General features: G+C 45.7%; 1 protein-coding gene across 2 annotated transcripts in view; it reads left to right on the forward strand.

Moving 5' to 3' along the window:
• The window catches only part of LOC120926714 (ras GTPase-activating protein 4-like), a 186,678-nt gene that overhangs the window by 70,014 nt on the left and 102,094 nt on the right, over window positions 1–14,570 (forward strand). For both annotated transcript variants that reach the window (XM_040336869.1, XM_040336870.1), the window contains exon 4: window positions 8,379–8,440. In XM_040336869.1, the coding sequence (XP_040192803.1) occupies window positions 8,379–8,440 (62 nt within the window). The remainder of the gene's footprint in view (window positions 1–8,378; window positions 8,441–14,570) is intronic.

The raw sequence follows: 14,570 nt of genomic DNA on the forward strand, positions 1-14,570 counted from the left end.
ATATAAGGACTCTTTTCTTGGACTTTTTGTTAACTTTTCTCCTGTAGAAAAAGTTTTTTTCATTTCTACTTATTGGGCGCGGCTAGTACGGATGTGCTTGCCTTTCTTCTTCTAGCTGCCAAACTGACAGGTCGCAATGGTCTCAGGCTCCCAAATCGCATCAGAGAGCCCGAAAAATGGTGGGAGGCTTGTCTTGTACAGGTGATCAGGCGGTTGTAGAGCCGCTTGGATCACTTCTGCAAGAAAGTCCTTCGCTAGCTGCAAATTTTGCTACTGGGATCATGGTCACAGCTGCAGCCATGATCCTGGTATAAACACTTCAACCCGAGGATGTACAGTTATGCCCTAAGGGCGTGAAGTGGTAAAATCTTTTTTTTTTTTTTTCTATTAATTAATATAATGAAGTTGCTTCATTGTACATACTAGTAGTAAGTTTATTGTAATCTCCCTGTCCCCCATATAAAGTGTTCCTGACAGGAAGTAATACAGCTGGGCATGGCAAAATCTTAGACATGTATTACAGTAGTAAGAAAGGGTAGATGGATAATGCATCACCATCTGCTTGTAGCATTCTTATAACGGGTTCTGTTTAAAAGAGATGCTTACTTACCTGGGTGGATGCAGCATCGGACTGATGCTGCATCTGTCACCCAGTGCCTCTGCAGAGGTGACTAATCGAACACTGACGATCACTCGGTTCTCACAGCTCCTCAAGCAGAGAGCTGCTGACTGTCATTGGAGCGCTGAGCTGTGGAGGGAGAGGGAGCGGCTGGCTCAGGCACTTATCGGGTGTCGGTCCAGGGATCTGGGCGGATCCTGACTCTATGGTCATGATGACGCGGTGCCTGGACTGACTGTGACGTTAGCAGAGAGCGGACTTCAGCCCACTCTCTGCTGAAACCGGATCACAGGAGTGCAGAAAAGAAACTGCACTCCTAGGATCCACAGAAGAAGTACAGCCAAACGAGCTTTGGCTAGACTTCTCCTTTAACTATTGTTTAGATGAGAACAGAAGTTCTATTACAGATGATCACATTATTGGGTTTTAAAATCAGTATGAATATTGAATATTTGAATGTATGCATAGCATCATTGAAAAGGGATCATTTTGCACAGAATGCACTGTGGTAGGTAGAATTAGGAATCCCTACCTAAAAACATAATTTATTATGTTGTAGGTGTTCAGCAGTGACCATAAGGTCACACCCCTGTAGTAAAAAATATATATTGGAATTCCAGGCAAATATTTTTTACCAGTGCAGTGCAAAATTCTCACATACCTTTTCTTTGCTACCCCATCCCTTGGTTTAGTCTTTGTTATACTTCCTGCAACCACAGACATTGTTGACAGGGTGCGGTCGTCCCCAATCAACTTGGTACATTCAGCCTGCCCATACATGGTTTGAATATCGGCCGGTCCCTGCTGAACCAGCTGAGATTCGTCGATGGCCGGAATTACTCCCCTTGTTGCTTTTTTTCTAATTTGACAGTGCTGGTGATTGGTTCAGTGCTTTCAATTGAGGATGCTGCGAGTTTTCAGTCCAGTGTAAGTTAGAGTAGCTTGGAGCTTACACAGGTCTTCCTTTCTTTGCACCAATAACTTATTGGCAGCTGGCAGCAGGGGACTGGCAGGGGGTAAGCAGAGGAAAGGTGAGCATGTGAAGATTAGAAGTGGGAAATTAAAGCAGACTTGTTGCTTTGCCTTGTATGAGAAAAACACAATGGATAGTCTCAGTGACCAATAGTAAGGCACGGGAGGCAACAAAGGTTGGCCTTGAATTCGCAAGTCAGTATCTGCTTATTAGAGCACCCCAGGATTCAGGGCTCCCAGGAAGCTGTGGAATAATTTGAAAGGTTTATGTAGGCAGATACATTATAGGCATGTAATACAAAGAAGAAAATCTTAACAACATAATTACATTATATTGAAAAAAATGTGTTATTGGAAGCCTGCAGTACAAATTTGTTACCATGCAGAACACCGGAATGCAGTACACAACTTTTCTGGGAAACCTAAATTGATTAGTAAATCAGAATCTCCAGCAGTGGAATGAGGTTCATTAGTGTCTTAGCTAAGATGATTTCAAATGATTTGAATTCCACAGAGGTTTTGTGCCTTTCAACAGAACACGTTTGCAAATGTAAAGCTTGAACCTTCATAATGAGCCACGAATAAACAATGCAATGTAGAAAATACACACTCCTTCATTCCTGCTAAATAGTGAATTAAGTGTGGAATATTTTTGCAGGGGAAACCGCGTATAGTATAGTAAATGGAATCCAAAAGAAAAATAAAACTGATATGCTAGGTAACTGACAAGCTTTCTCACATCCTGCCCACCTACTGTTGTTTCCGACCGAACCATAATATATATATATATATATATATATATATATATATATATATATATATACAAAATGTTATGCAAAAATCTGTATAATTGAAGGGTCAATTTTCATTCATTTTTGTTTAACTTTAGAAAGTTGAAACATGTTTTTTTTTATATCTAAATGGAACCACAGTAGTTCAACACAACTAAGTTCCAGCCTGTCTTTGTCCCACATTTGTTCTATAACTTAATTTTGTTTGCATTATGAAGAAACAGAGGAAGTAAACCTCCATAGTGGGTAGGCCTTTTCATAATTGCTCTCGCACATATCTCCTATCTGTTTTACAGAGAAAGCTACGAAATAGGAGCCCTGAATGTCTTGGGGTTTGTGTAGAATGTGCCCTGTATGTTGCATTTTGATTTTGATCATGGGCAGCTGGATCTTTATATACAAGGGTTTGGATCATTTACAAATAGGGATAGATGTATAAGATTATTGCTAACTAAAAGTAAAGGATGGAGAAAGGAAACATAGGGGGAGAGGAAAGGATCTACTATCTATGCTGGCCTGGCACATTCATTCTCATTTCAATCACACACACCAGGTCATAGCCCATCTTTTTTTTCATCCCATATATTATTTATCGAATTTTTTTTTACGACAAATACAATAGAAAAACATCACAATACAAAACATACCACATCCAAAAAGCCAGAAAAATGCCACGTTAAATCAAACAATGCATATTTAAAATAATACACATTCTACTTTATTCCATCCCATCCATCTTGTCCAGAAAAAAAAATCATACCAACAAGTTTATAGCATCTTTCATATTCTCATAAATTTAGTACCATACCAGATACCTGACACCATGCCGGCTAAACCTTTTTACATTTACTTAAAGCTCCCAAATTCTAAAAGGTTAATAGCTCTAATTATTTGAAAATAAAATTGACTTCCAGTATCGATACCCCCACTGTCAATGTATGTGGTGTGAGGGAGTTAGCCCGGCAGCGGGTGTGTGTGACCCCCTGGATGGGTTCAGCACACAAAAACAATTAGGCACAGCAGACGGTGGTAGGAGGAAAACAAAAAGGTGCGGTTTTTATTTGAACTATATACAAAAATAAATGTGACAGAAACAAAAGAAACACAAAAATAAACCCTGGTCACTTGACCGCTCACTAAACACATCGGTGTCCCTAACTAACACCTGGGTACAGCCTAGTGCTACCCCAGTCCCTAACTACCTGCTGTTTAAAGTTATGGTAATAGTAGTCACACAGGCTTTGTCTCACCGCACAGAGAACACTCCCCAGACTATTCACACAGATCTGGTTCCAGGTTGGAGCATATCTCTTAGCATGCTGGGAGTTTTTGTAGAGGACCTAACGAGCCCACCTAACTCAGCTGGGCTCATCAAGTCCTCCCAGCAGGACTCCCAGCACTCCCCCTAGAGGTATAAACTGGCATAAAGCCTGAACCTAGGTGATATATACATTGCATCCTGGATGCAAACAGGGAATTTAACCTGCCTGCTGCCACAGTGGCAAAACCTACTTTTGTGCAATTAATTTTCTAGCAGTGAACAATATTCTACCTAGCCTTAATCTCAGACCAATCTGGCCCTCTGGATCTTTTAGGTGCCACACAATGCATGTACAGTATATGGAATATATTTAACAATTGTTTTAAAAATAACATTAACATGATAAATAATATCTTTCCAATAGCTTACCCACTTAGCAATGTCTCCAAATGAGATGTATGAAATCACCTAGGGCCTGTCCATATCTAGTACATTTAGGTTTATCCCAAAGGCCTGCTTTATAAAGTGAATGGTTGGACAATAAACACCTAAGTTACTCTTTCAGGAGCCATCAATATATTGTATTTCTGACCACTCATCCTTGTCAACATTTCCTAAGTCTCAAGACCTTTTCTTTCTGTATTTTAGGAGTTATTTCATCAGGAAGTTATGAATCAAAGTTTGCATACAGAAGAAATAATACCCTTTGCATGATATGACATCAACACGCCCTTTTTAATGGAATCTTGAGATCAGATTATGTCCGAGAGATCAGTCTTGGGCATGAGCGGGTCGGCTTTGGCATGGGTGGCCTCTTTTTTTAGAGGGCAGAGTTCAGAGAGTCAAGACTGGCCCTTTTTAGTCTAAGTACAGCACCTTGGACTGCGGAGTGCCACAGGGTTCTGCATTGTATCCTCTGTTGTTCAATATCTATATGAGGCCTCTTACCGCCTTTCTAAAGTCCCACGCCGTCCAGTACCACGTATATGCGGACGACACCCAGGTTTACCTGAGGATCCCTAGGAACCAGCCGGCTGATGCCACCCTTGGCATCTGTCTGGAGGCCATCAATACATGTATGTCCACCAACTTTCTGAAACTTTAATGGTGGAAAAACTGAGGTGATCATCTTCAGTGATCAGTGATCTGGCTACCCCTCCAGATATTCCGCCCTGGCCTCCCTCATTTGGTCCTCGTCCTCCGGAGGTGGCCTCCCAGGTTTATGATCTGGGATTTGTCTTAGACTCAGGTTTAACCCTGGCCCCTCAGGTAAAAAAGGTGGTCAATGAATGTCACTGGCAGCTAAAACTCCTGAGGGTGTTGTTTAAATATCTGGATCTCCCGGACAGGAAAACTGCCATCTGTGCCACGATAGGCAGCTGCCTAGACTATTATAAAACTCGCTATATCTGGGATTGCAAAAGATGATAGTACAGAAGCTTCAACTCATACAAAATGCTGCGGCAAGGTTACTTATGGATGTCCCATTGAGGTATCATATCACCCCTGTCCTCTGTGCCTTGCACTGGCTGCCAGTCCACTATCGCACTTTATTTAAGGCAGGATGTATTATGTTTACAATTATGAGAGGCCTTGCCCCGAGCTACCTTCATTCTCATTTTCATAAGCAAGTTCTTGGCAGATCACTCAGCTCAACCGGAAGACATCTCCCCCACGTCTCGGTGCGTAAGAAGATCCGGCATGGTGGTCGAGCTTTCTCCCACCAGGGTGCCGTGCTGTGGAATAGCCTCCCTGTTGAGCTCCAGGAGGCCCCTACTATCCCGGTCTTTCATGGGAAATTAAAGCCTTTCCTGCTTTCTTGTTGCTTCTTGCAGCTCCTAGTCCCTGGGTCTTTTTTTTTTCCCCCAGGAACTCCGCTAAGCATGTAGGGACACTTTCGGGGTAAGATCAAATGCACATTACTGCACATGTATTTTCAGTGCATTTTTAATGTGCAGTTTAGTTTGATAGAACTCCAAAATACCCTGTTGTTTCCAGAGGGAAAGTCCCTCCAGCTTTTGCCAATTCATTATACATGTACCCCAAACAGGTGTAAAAGAAGAAGTATTATCTATTCTATTTCTTTAACTAATCTCTAGATTTTGTTTACCAGTTGGAAAATAAGGGTACAGAAGATCATCTTCTCCAGCTGTGCCTTTGGAAGATCTACCTCTCCCACACTTGCACTTATCAACAGATACACAGGGTGAATCCCCTTAACCCAGCCCGCAAAATCTTGTACCTGAAACACTCTAGGATTGTGCACAATATATCTGTTAATACAAGCTTCTGCATGATGTTTCCACAAGTAGAATGACAGCTTGGAGACCACATCCCAGGAGGAGGATATCTGTCCATTTCAGACATTGTAACCCAGTTAAACTCTACGGCAATAGGAAACTTTGGAAAGATTTTCATCGCTTCACCTGAATAATATTTTTATTATAATACATGATTTATATAGCGCCAACAGTTTATGCAGTACTTTATAATATAAAGGGAGACAGAAGAGAACAATTCAAAAATGTTCATAAGTTGTAATGTTTAAATAGCATTATTCCCTTCGGACAGTGTAAGGCCCCGTACACACGTCCGAGGAACTCGACGGGCAAAACACATTGTTTTGCCCGTCGAGTTCCTTGTGAAGCCGCCGAGGATCTCGGCGAGCCGAAATTTCCCATTGAACAACGAGGAAATAGAGAACATGTTCTCTATTTCCTCGCCGAGATCCTCGTCGGCTTCCTCGGCCGAAAGTGTACACACGGCCGGGTTTCTCGGCAGAATTCAGCTCCGACCGAGTTTCTGGCTGAATTCTGCCGAGAAACTCGGTCGTGTGTACGGGGCCTAAATGTCCAAGCTTGGTTTTAAAAGGGGAAAAAAATCCTGAATTTGTAACAAAGTCAATAATAGGAGACAGAATGCCTACATCTTTTACTCCCAATCCCCCCCCCCCCCCCCCAAAAAAAAGATAGAATTCCAGTGCCTTGAAGAACCACCAGGTGCAATATTTTTCCAGCCAATGTTATCATAAATGTTTTTTTTTCTTTTCAATCCATGCAGGTGCATCAGTTGGTTATTCAAAAAATAGGTTTCTCCTCTAGTAACAAATCTCAGTCCTGTAGGACAGAACATAGCATATAGCACTTTCAGCTTCTGCAAACATGTTTCATTTACCTGGAACTAAGCTTTTTCTTTGTGCCTCAGCAGAGAAATCGGGATATAATGATATCTTTGCACCATGTATTGTAATATTCTCAAGGCATCGTGCTCTCTGCAAAACATGATGCGCATTCCCACTGCAAACACGAAAGAAGAAAATGCATCTTTCACAAACACATGAAGAAGACATTTCTCAATATACTCCATTATATTGCCACTTCAGTTTTTTATGAAACTCCAACAATTCTAATGTTATTCTGACGCAATCAGTTTTCAGTATGTTCTGCTTTATCATTATAAGCATTCTTCTTTTTCTTAAGATGATACATATATTGACAAGTAGCTCTCTGCTCCAGGCCATTCCTCCCCACAGCCAATCAAACACTTGATCCATATGATCCATCTACAATCTTAAACTCCATCTCAATGTAAGGATAAGGAACCACTGTACACCAAAAGGGTTACTGACATCCACATTTATTGCATAAGACATCCACAGGCATTACAGTGATTGTCTAATGTGGTGAACAGCAGCTCTCATCTGAGTGCAGTATATTAAAATGATTAATGATAAGTTTATTAAGATAAAAATTTAAATAAGAATGAATTTACAGGGTAAGGGTTAAAAAGGCTATTTAAAAGGGGAGGCTCGCTGTGTAGTACTGATCAAGATAGCCGGTGGTGTGGGGTGCTGCTGCTGTCTCACTAGCTGCAGGGGTTTCCAAGGCTCTGAGTCAAGCTGACAGTCATCTCCCCGTCGGCTGTGGGGTCACTGGATGTGGAACACAGGGCCGGCAGGTGGGCGTTCGGAGCATGCGTGCTCCTTCTTCAGGCTGTGATAGCATCTTGATGGACTGAGGCATTATTTATATGGTGACATAGAGGCGGGAGGATATACATTACCCAGTGTCCTATGCAAGCTGCTACGGTGGTCAGGAGGTAACATTTTTAGTGCCGCGAAAAAGGCATAGGGGGATGTATGGTGTACATGGATACTAGGAATACAATTTTTATTTAAGAATGAATATTCTATTTCAGAAGAATAAGCAAGGTTATATGGAATGGTGGGAAAGAGATATTTGGTATATTATATATAATGGTGGATATTGGTAATACATGAGCCAAAAAGGGGATAAGTACAGCACAAATTGATTAGGGTCGTGCAGATTCAGAGGATTTCCATAAAGGCTCTATTGAAAGTGGAGAAAGGTGTTTCCTTATTAGGTTGCGATGTATGAGTTAAAGAATGTTGTAGATATTATTATATTATTTATCTTCAAGCAGTGAAAATACAGATTTCCTAGAAATGTTATATCTAAAACTGTATCCTCCCTTTCCTCGTTGTTCACAAATTAATGTGGAAACTGGAATTTCATAGCACGAAATGCCAACTGCTTTCTTATCAGGTCCTAGCAAGCAATAAATGTAATAGACTGCTAATAAACGGTTCTATTGATGAATTTTCATTTGCATAATGGAAAGCCTCAAGCTAAATGAAAATGCAGCAGCCCATGACAAGCAAAATTGTGAATGTCCTACAGTCCTTAACAAGAGCTGTTTTTGTTTTCTCTTATAGTCGTGATGATGTCATTGGAAAAGTCTGTTTAACACGTAACACACTGGCAGAACATCCCAAAGGTATGATCATTTTTTTTTTACAAATATATATTTTACTGAACACCAAAAAAGGAGGGGAGCCCCCCACAGTACAAAAAGAATGTGAACAACAAAAATACATAGTCCCTGTACCATATCCACAGTAAGAACAAATAGTATACAAGTCAGTTAACATGTTGGCAAGAGACTGTGGACTGAGTGATTATGCCCCACGAGGTCCACATTTATTCTCATCAATTTCCGTGGATACATCAAAGGGCCTAGGGCTCTCTCCCCTTACCTTTTCACCTTTTCTTAAAACAAGAAATACTAAATGGAATAAGAGGAAGGGGACATCTCAGACGGGGGGGGGGGAGGGAGAAAAGACAAGGCGGCGACTGTAGGGCGCAAACTCAGGGCTTGAGAAGCAATAATCTATGATCCCAGAAGGCGTTGCCATTCATTAGAAAAGATAAAGATGATCCATATATCCCAGGTCTTTGTCTATAACTCCCTTCTATGTTGTGCGGTGGGGATCAAATCCTCCATTTTCCTCACTTCCTCTACTTTCCTCAGCCAGTGTGCAACAGTCGGGGGAGACTATTGCTTCCAATACAGGGGTACACACGCCTTTGCAGCATTAGGCAGATGGCGTATCAGTGACTTCTGGTATGTTTCGGTTAGGATCTTTGAATGATGTAGGAGACAAAAAACGCGGCATCATCAGGGATGTCATATTCTGTAAATTCCTGCGTGATACGACGGACCTCCCCCCCAGAAAAAAATATGTATCAGCGACCCCTCCTCCTCCCCACAGTGCCATCAACAGTTTGGTGTAGAGGGGAAGCATCTGTGCAGTCTGGAGGGCGTCAGATACCAACGGGAGAGCAATTTAAAATTTGTCTCTTGAGTCTTGGTACACAAAGAGGATTTAAGTGCGAAGCCTATGATACGCTGCTTTTGAACAGCTGAGAACGTACAGTTCAGGTCTGTCTCCCATCTGACCAGGCAGTGAAGATGTGATTGTTCCTTTGGAGTATTCAGCAAGGAATATGTTTGGGAAAGTATGTGGGCCAATGTGTCCGACCCTGTACAGAGGTCCTCAAACGTGGTCAACTGACGTGAGAAGTCTTGGGGGTCGGGAATGGAGTGCAGGAAGTGATGCAGTTTCACCGCCTTCCAGAAGGGGAGTTGGAAGGTCCCCGTCTCCACAGTCAACTCTAAAATGGATGGCAATTTCCCACTGATGACAAATATATCAGGCACAGCCAAGCCGCCGTTATTTTTGGGGAGCGTCATTTGTGTTCGACTGAATCAGGATTTTTTGTGTGCCCAGATAAACCGGGTAAAAAGGGCCTGAACTTGTCTGAAAAAAGAGGGAGGTATCTGAACGACAGGGCTTGAATAAGGTAAAGGATTTTGGACAGTATACTCATTTTAATGAGGTTGCATCTGCCAAACCTGGAGTGTATGCCTGCGTGCCATTTTTCTAGCAAAATGCGTATCTTGGCTAACAGGGGAAAGAAATTAAGGTCAAATGTACTCGTTATGTCGAATGGGATGTATGTGTCAAGGTATTTTAGCGCCGTGTCGGTCCATTTAAACCGAAAGTTACATTGCAAGGCCAACGAGATGTGGGGAGGAACTGCTTTTCCCATCGCTTCCGACTTGGAAAAGTTGATTTTTAAATTGGAAATTGCTCCATATACTTCAAATTCTCTGAGGAGATTTGGCAGAGAAATTATGGGGTTTGTCAGGGAGAAAAGTAGGTCATCCGCATAAGCCGATATTTTACAGTGGGAGTCGCCTACTTGTAGCCCGGTAATATCTGGGTTTAGTCTGATTGTGCAAAGAAATGGCTCCAGCGACAGGGCAAAGAGGAGAGGGGACAACGGGCAACCCTGCCTCGTCCCATTTCCAATTGAGAATGGGGCAGAGAGCACTCCGTTTGCTTTCACCTGAGCTGTAGGGTTTGAGTATATCTTGCTTATCCACCCCATCATCATATCCCCCAAACCAATATGGCGGAGGACAGAGAGCATGAAGGTCCAGTCCACCCGATCAAAAGCCTTTTTGGCATCCATGCTCACAAATACACAGGGGACCCCAGTGATGTTAGCTACTTGAAGAAGGTTAAGCACCTTGACAGTGTTGTCCCTTGCTTCCCAACCTGGTCTAGGTGTATTAAAGTTTGGAGATGTTGTGCCAATCTAGTTGCCAGGATTTTCGAGAACCGTTTCAGGTCTGTATTTAAGAGGGAAATAGGCCTATAGCTCCCACACAGACTTGGGTCTTTACCCTCCTTATGAATCGGAGAAATGTGGGCCCTCAGGGTGTCTCTGGGAAATGCGGCCTCGGATCCTAGCGCATTAAAAAATTTCACCATCCGGGGGCCCAGTAGTGGGAGAAAGGTCTTATTATACTGGATGGTATACCCATCCGGCCCGGGGGTTTACCCAGCTTCATGGAGCCTACTGCCGCCTGCTATTCCTCCATAGTGATCGGCTCGTCCAATTCCTCCTGTACCTCTGTAGGGAGTTACGGGAGTTGGGAGGACGTGATATAACCCTCCACATCTGTCAGGCCAGACTGGGCACTCAGAAGGTTGTATAGGGCGGAGTAGAAATCGCCGAACCCCTGCGATATTTGTGCTGGGGTCGTAGCTCTCTGACCCCTAGGGCCAACTATTTGAGGAATGTAGGCCACGGATTTCATCTCTTTGACCGATCTGGCTAGCGTCTTTCCACACTTGTCCCCTGACTCATACGTCACCTTGCGACAGAATTGCAACGCTGTTTTGGCTCTATAGCGTATCAAGTACTCAATTCGGCTTCCATTGCCTGTGAGGGAGCACGTTTATGTCGCGCTTCCACAGAGGCTAGCGTGGAGAGTAGGTTGGAGAGTTGTTTGTTCCATTCCCTCTTAATGTGTCTGATAAGGACCCCTCGGAGGACAGATTTGTGGGCTTCCCATAAGGAGCCCGGGTCGCAGTCGGGAGTATAATTTTCCTGGAAATAGTGAGTCAATGACGTAGTCGCGTCCGCCAGTACCTCAGGCAGCCCTCAAAATTTAACTTGCCTGCTCGCATTTTGCGAGTAAATTTTGAGGGCTGGCGAGTAAATAGTGCCCCCGAGAAAATATTACTAACTCTGAACGCTCCCCGGGTAACCATAGCTACGGTCGGGACGCTGGCAGCCATTCTCAGTATGAGAAACTGCTCAGAAACCTCGGACTGCACTCTCCGCTTAGCATAGAGGTGCTTTTAGCTGACAAATGGGATCTTCCTTCTTCATCTTCTATTCATGTAGATCAGTGAGCTCTCCTGACCCCCCCCCCCCAGTGTAAGCTCTCCTGACCCCTCCCCCCCAGTGTAAGCTCTCCTGACCCCCCCCCCCTCCCCAGTGTAAGCCCCCCTGACCCCCCTCCCTCCCCAGTGTAAGCTCTTCTGACCCCCCCTCCCCAGTGTAAGCTCTCCTGATCCCCCCCTGCCCAGTGTAAGCTCTCCTGACCCCCCCTCCCCAGTGTAAGCTCTCCTGATCCTCCCCAGTGTTAGCTCTCTTGATCCCCCCCTCCCCAGTGTAAGCTCTCCTGATCCCCCTTCCCCAGTGTAAGCTCTCCTGATCCCCCCAGTGTAAGCTCTCTTGATCCCCCCTCCCCAGTGTAAGCTCTCCTGATCCCCCCTCCCCAGTGTAAGCTCTCCTGATCCCCCCTCCCCAGTGTAAGCTCTCCTGATCCCCCCTCCCCAGTGTAAGCTCTCCTGATTCCCCCCCCCAGTGTAAGCTCTCTTGATCCCCCAGTGTGAGCTCTCTTGATCCCACCCTGTGTAAGCTCTCCTGACCCCCCCCAGTGTGAGCTCTCCTGATCCCCCCCCAGTGTAAGCTCTCTTGATCCCCCCCAGTGTATGCTCTCTTGACCCCCCCAGTGTAAGCTCTCTTGATTCCCCCCCAATGTAGGCTCTCTTGATCCCCCCCCAGTGTAAGCTCTCTTGATCCCCCCCCAGTGTAATCTCCTGATCCCCCCCGCCAGTGTAAGCTCTCCTGACCCCCCACCCAGTGTATGCTCTCCTGGTCGTCCCCCCAACCGTTATGACCCCCCAGTGTGTGCCGTTTTTACCCCCCTGGTGACACATAGTCCTTTGCTTTTCTGATCCCTGTACACTGCTCTTCATCCTAATGACCCCTGTCCTCTGTCCTCTGCACACTACCCTACATCCTACTGACCTCTGTACACTGTATTATACATTAAATTCAGTTATTTTCTGGCAGTGCCCCTCCCGAGACTAGACTCTGGATCCGCTCCTGGCTGCAATGTGGGTGAGGGGGGACTCTGGCTGCAATGTGGGTGAGGGGGGACTCTGGCTGCAATGTGGGTTAGGGGGGACTCTGGCTGCAATGTGGGTGAGGGGGGACCCTGGCTGCAATTGTGGGGGGACTCTGGCTGGAAAATGGGTGCATTTTGCTGCATTGGTAGACATGGGCAGGCTGCATTTTTGGGCACGGATAAAGTTGTTGTTAATATTTATTTTTATAACTTAATTGTACATAAAACATTTAAGTGTAATTTCATGAGATTTATGAGGGCGTGTCTAGGGGCGGGACATGGTAGGGGTTGGGCGGGGCAACTGGTGGCGAGTACGCCTTGAGGCCTGGCTAGTAGCTCAGGACTTAAAATTTTGAGCCCTGACCTCAGGGATTTGGAGAAGGCTCTCGTTCAGGCGCCAAAACAGGGACCTAGACGAGGACCGATCAGTGAGAGTGTACGTGAGGAAGACAGGGGCATGATCCAACAAAGTAATCAGACCTATAGAGGTGGAACTCACTAGGTGCAGCTGGGGTATGGGGGTATCACAAAAAAATCAATCCTAGAGTACACCTTATGCGGGGCGGAGTAGAAAGTGTAATCCCGCTCTCCCAAATGCTGCAGACGCCACACGTCCAACAACTGAGCACCGTGGAGGGTTTGCGCTATGCGTTTCCTGATTGATGGGGGAATGGACGAACCGCCTGCAGAGGTATCCGAAGAGGGGATCAGTGGGACGTTAATGTTCCCCCCCCCCCCCCAGGATCAGCTGGCCCTCCCTGAAATGGCGTCTGAGCGGACATCGTCGACTTATATAGGCATAGGCCGTGGTCACCGGGTGATGCCACCCTGCGACCCCAACCTTTGTGACATCACATTCCCGGGGCATGATGGGAATGTGATGTCACAAAGGTTGAGGTCGCAGGGTGGCATCAGCCGGTGACCACGCCCTATGCCTATATAAGTCGACGCGGTCTGCTCAGACTGCATAACAGCGGGAGACCTCGTCGTGTCAACATCGAATGGAAGAGAAGAAGGAAGAAGACACCGGAGAGAAGCCCTGGCCCCCGCGGAGGAGCCAGGCAGAAGAGGTAACGACAAGATAGCAGAGAAAAGACCGGGGGGTTGGCGCACCCCGGCAGAAAACGAGGAAGACCGGGGCCCCGGCGGAAGGCACCAGAGAAGACCGGGGGTGTGGCACCCCCCCCGCAGAAAACGGCGATGCCTGCGCCCCCCCCCAATGTAAAAGAGCTTAAAGGAGTGGGAGGGTAGGGAGCGGAGAAGACCGGGGGTGTGGCGCCCCCTGGCAGAAAAATGGCGAAGCCCAGGGCCCCCGGCGGAAGAGAGAAGACCGGGCCTACACCCCCCCCCCTTGTAAAAGAGCTTAAAGAAGAAAGGGGGGGCCCCGGCAGAAGACCCACGGAGCTGACTAATAAATTATTTTAAAAACCTGTGTGGTGTGTTTTTTTACTTTACATTTTCCCCCCATGTGAATGGGTAGGGGGCCATCTTATTAAAGGCAAGGGTTGTTGGGAAGAGGCTCTTGTCCCTATCGACATGGGGACAAGAGTGCTTTGGGGCGGGGGGGCAGTGCCCCCCTCCCTCAAAGCACACACTCCCTCATGTTGAGGGCATGCGGTCTGGTACGGCTCAGGAGGGGGGGGGGGCGCTTGGAGGGGAACTCAAGCCGTTTTTTTGTTTGAAATTTGGTGCGGAATTCCCCTTCATGGTCAGCGTAAGCTGAAAACAGTTCGGGATTCACGTGCGCCGCGTCAACCCGCGCAATTACAGCTACGCCGCTTGGAATTTACCAAGATTTTCCCGCCGTACTGGCAAGGCGAGCGTGAATCTTCGAAATTGCCGTGTACGCATG

Source organism: Rana temporaria, chromosome 2 (assembly GCF_905171775.1).
Source record: "Rana temporaria chromosome 2, aRanTem1.1, whole genome shotgun sequence".
In the NCBI taxonomy this organism is placed as follows: domain Eukaryota; kingdom Metazoa; phylum Chordata; class Amphibia; order Anura; family Ranidae; genus Rana; species Rana temporaria.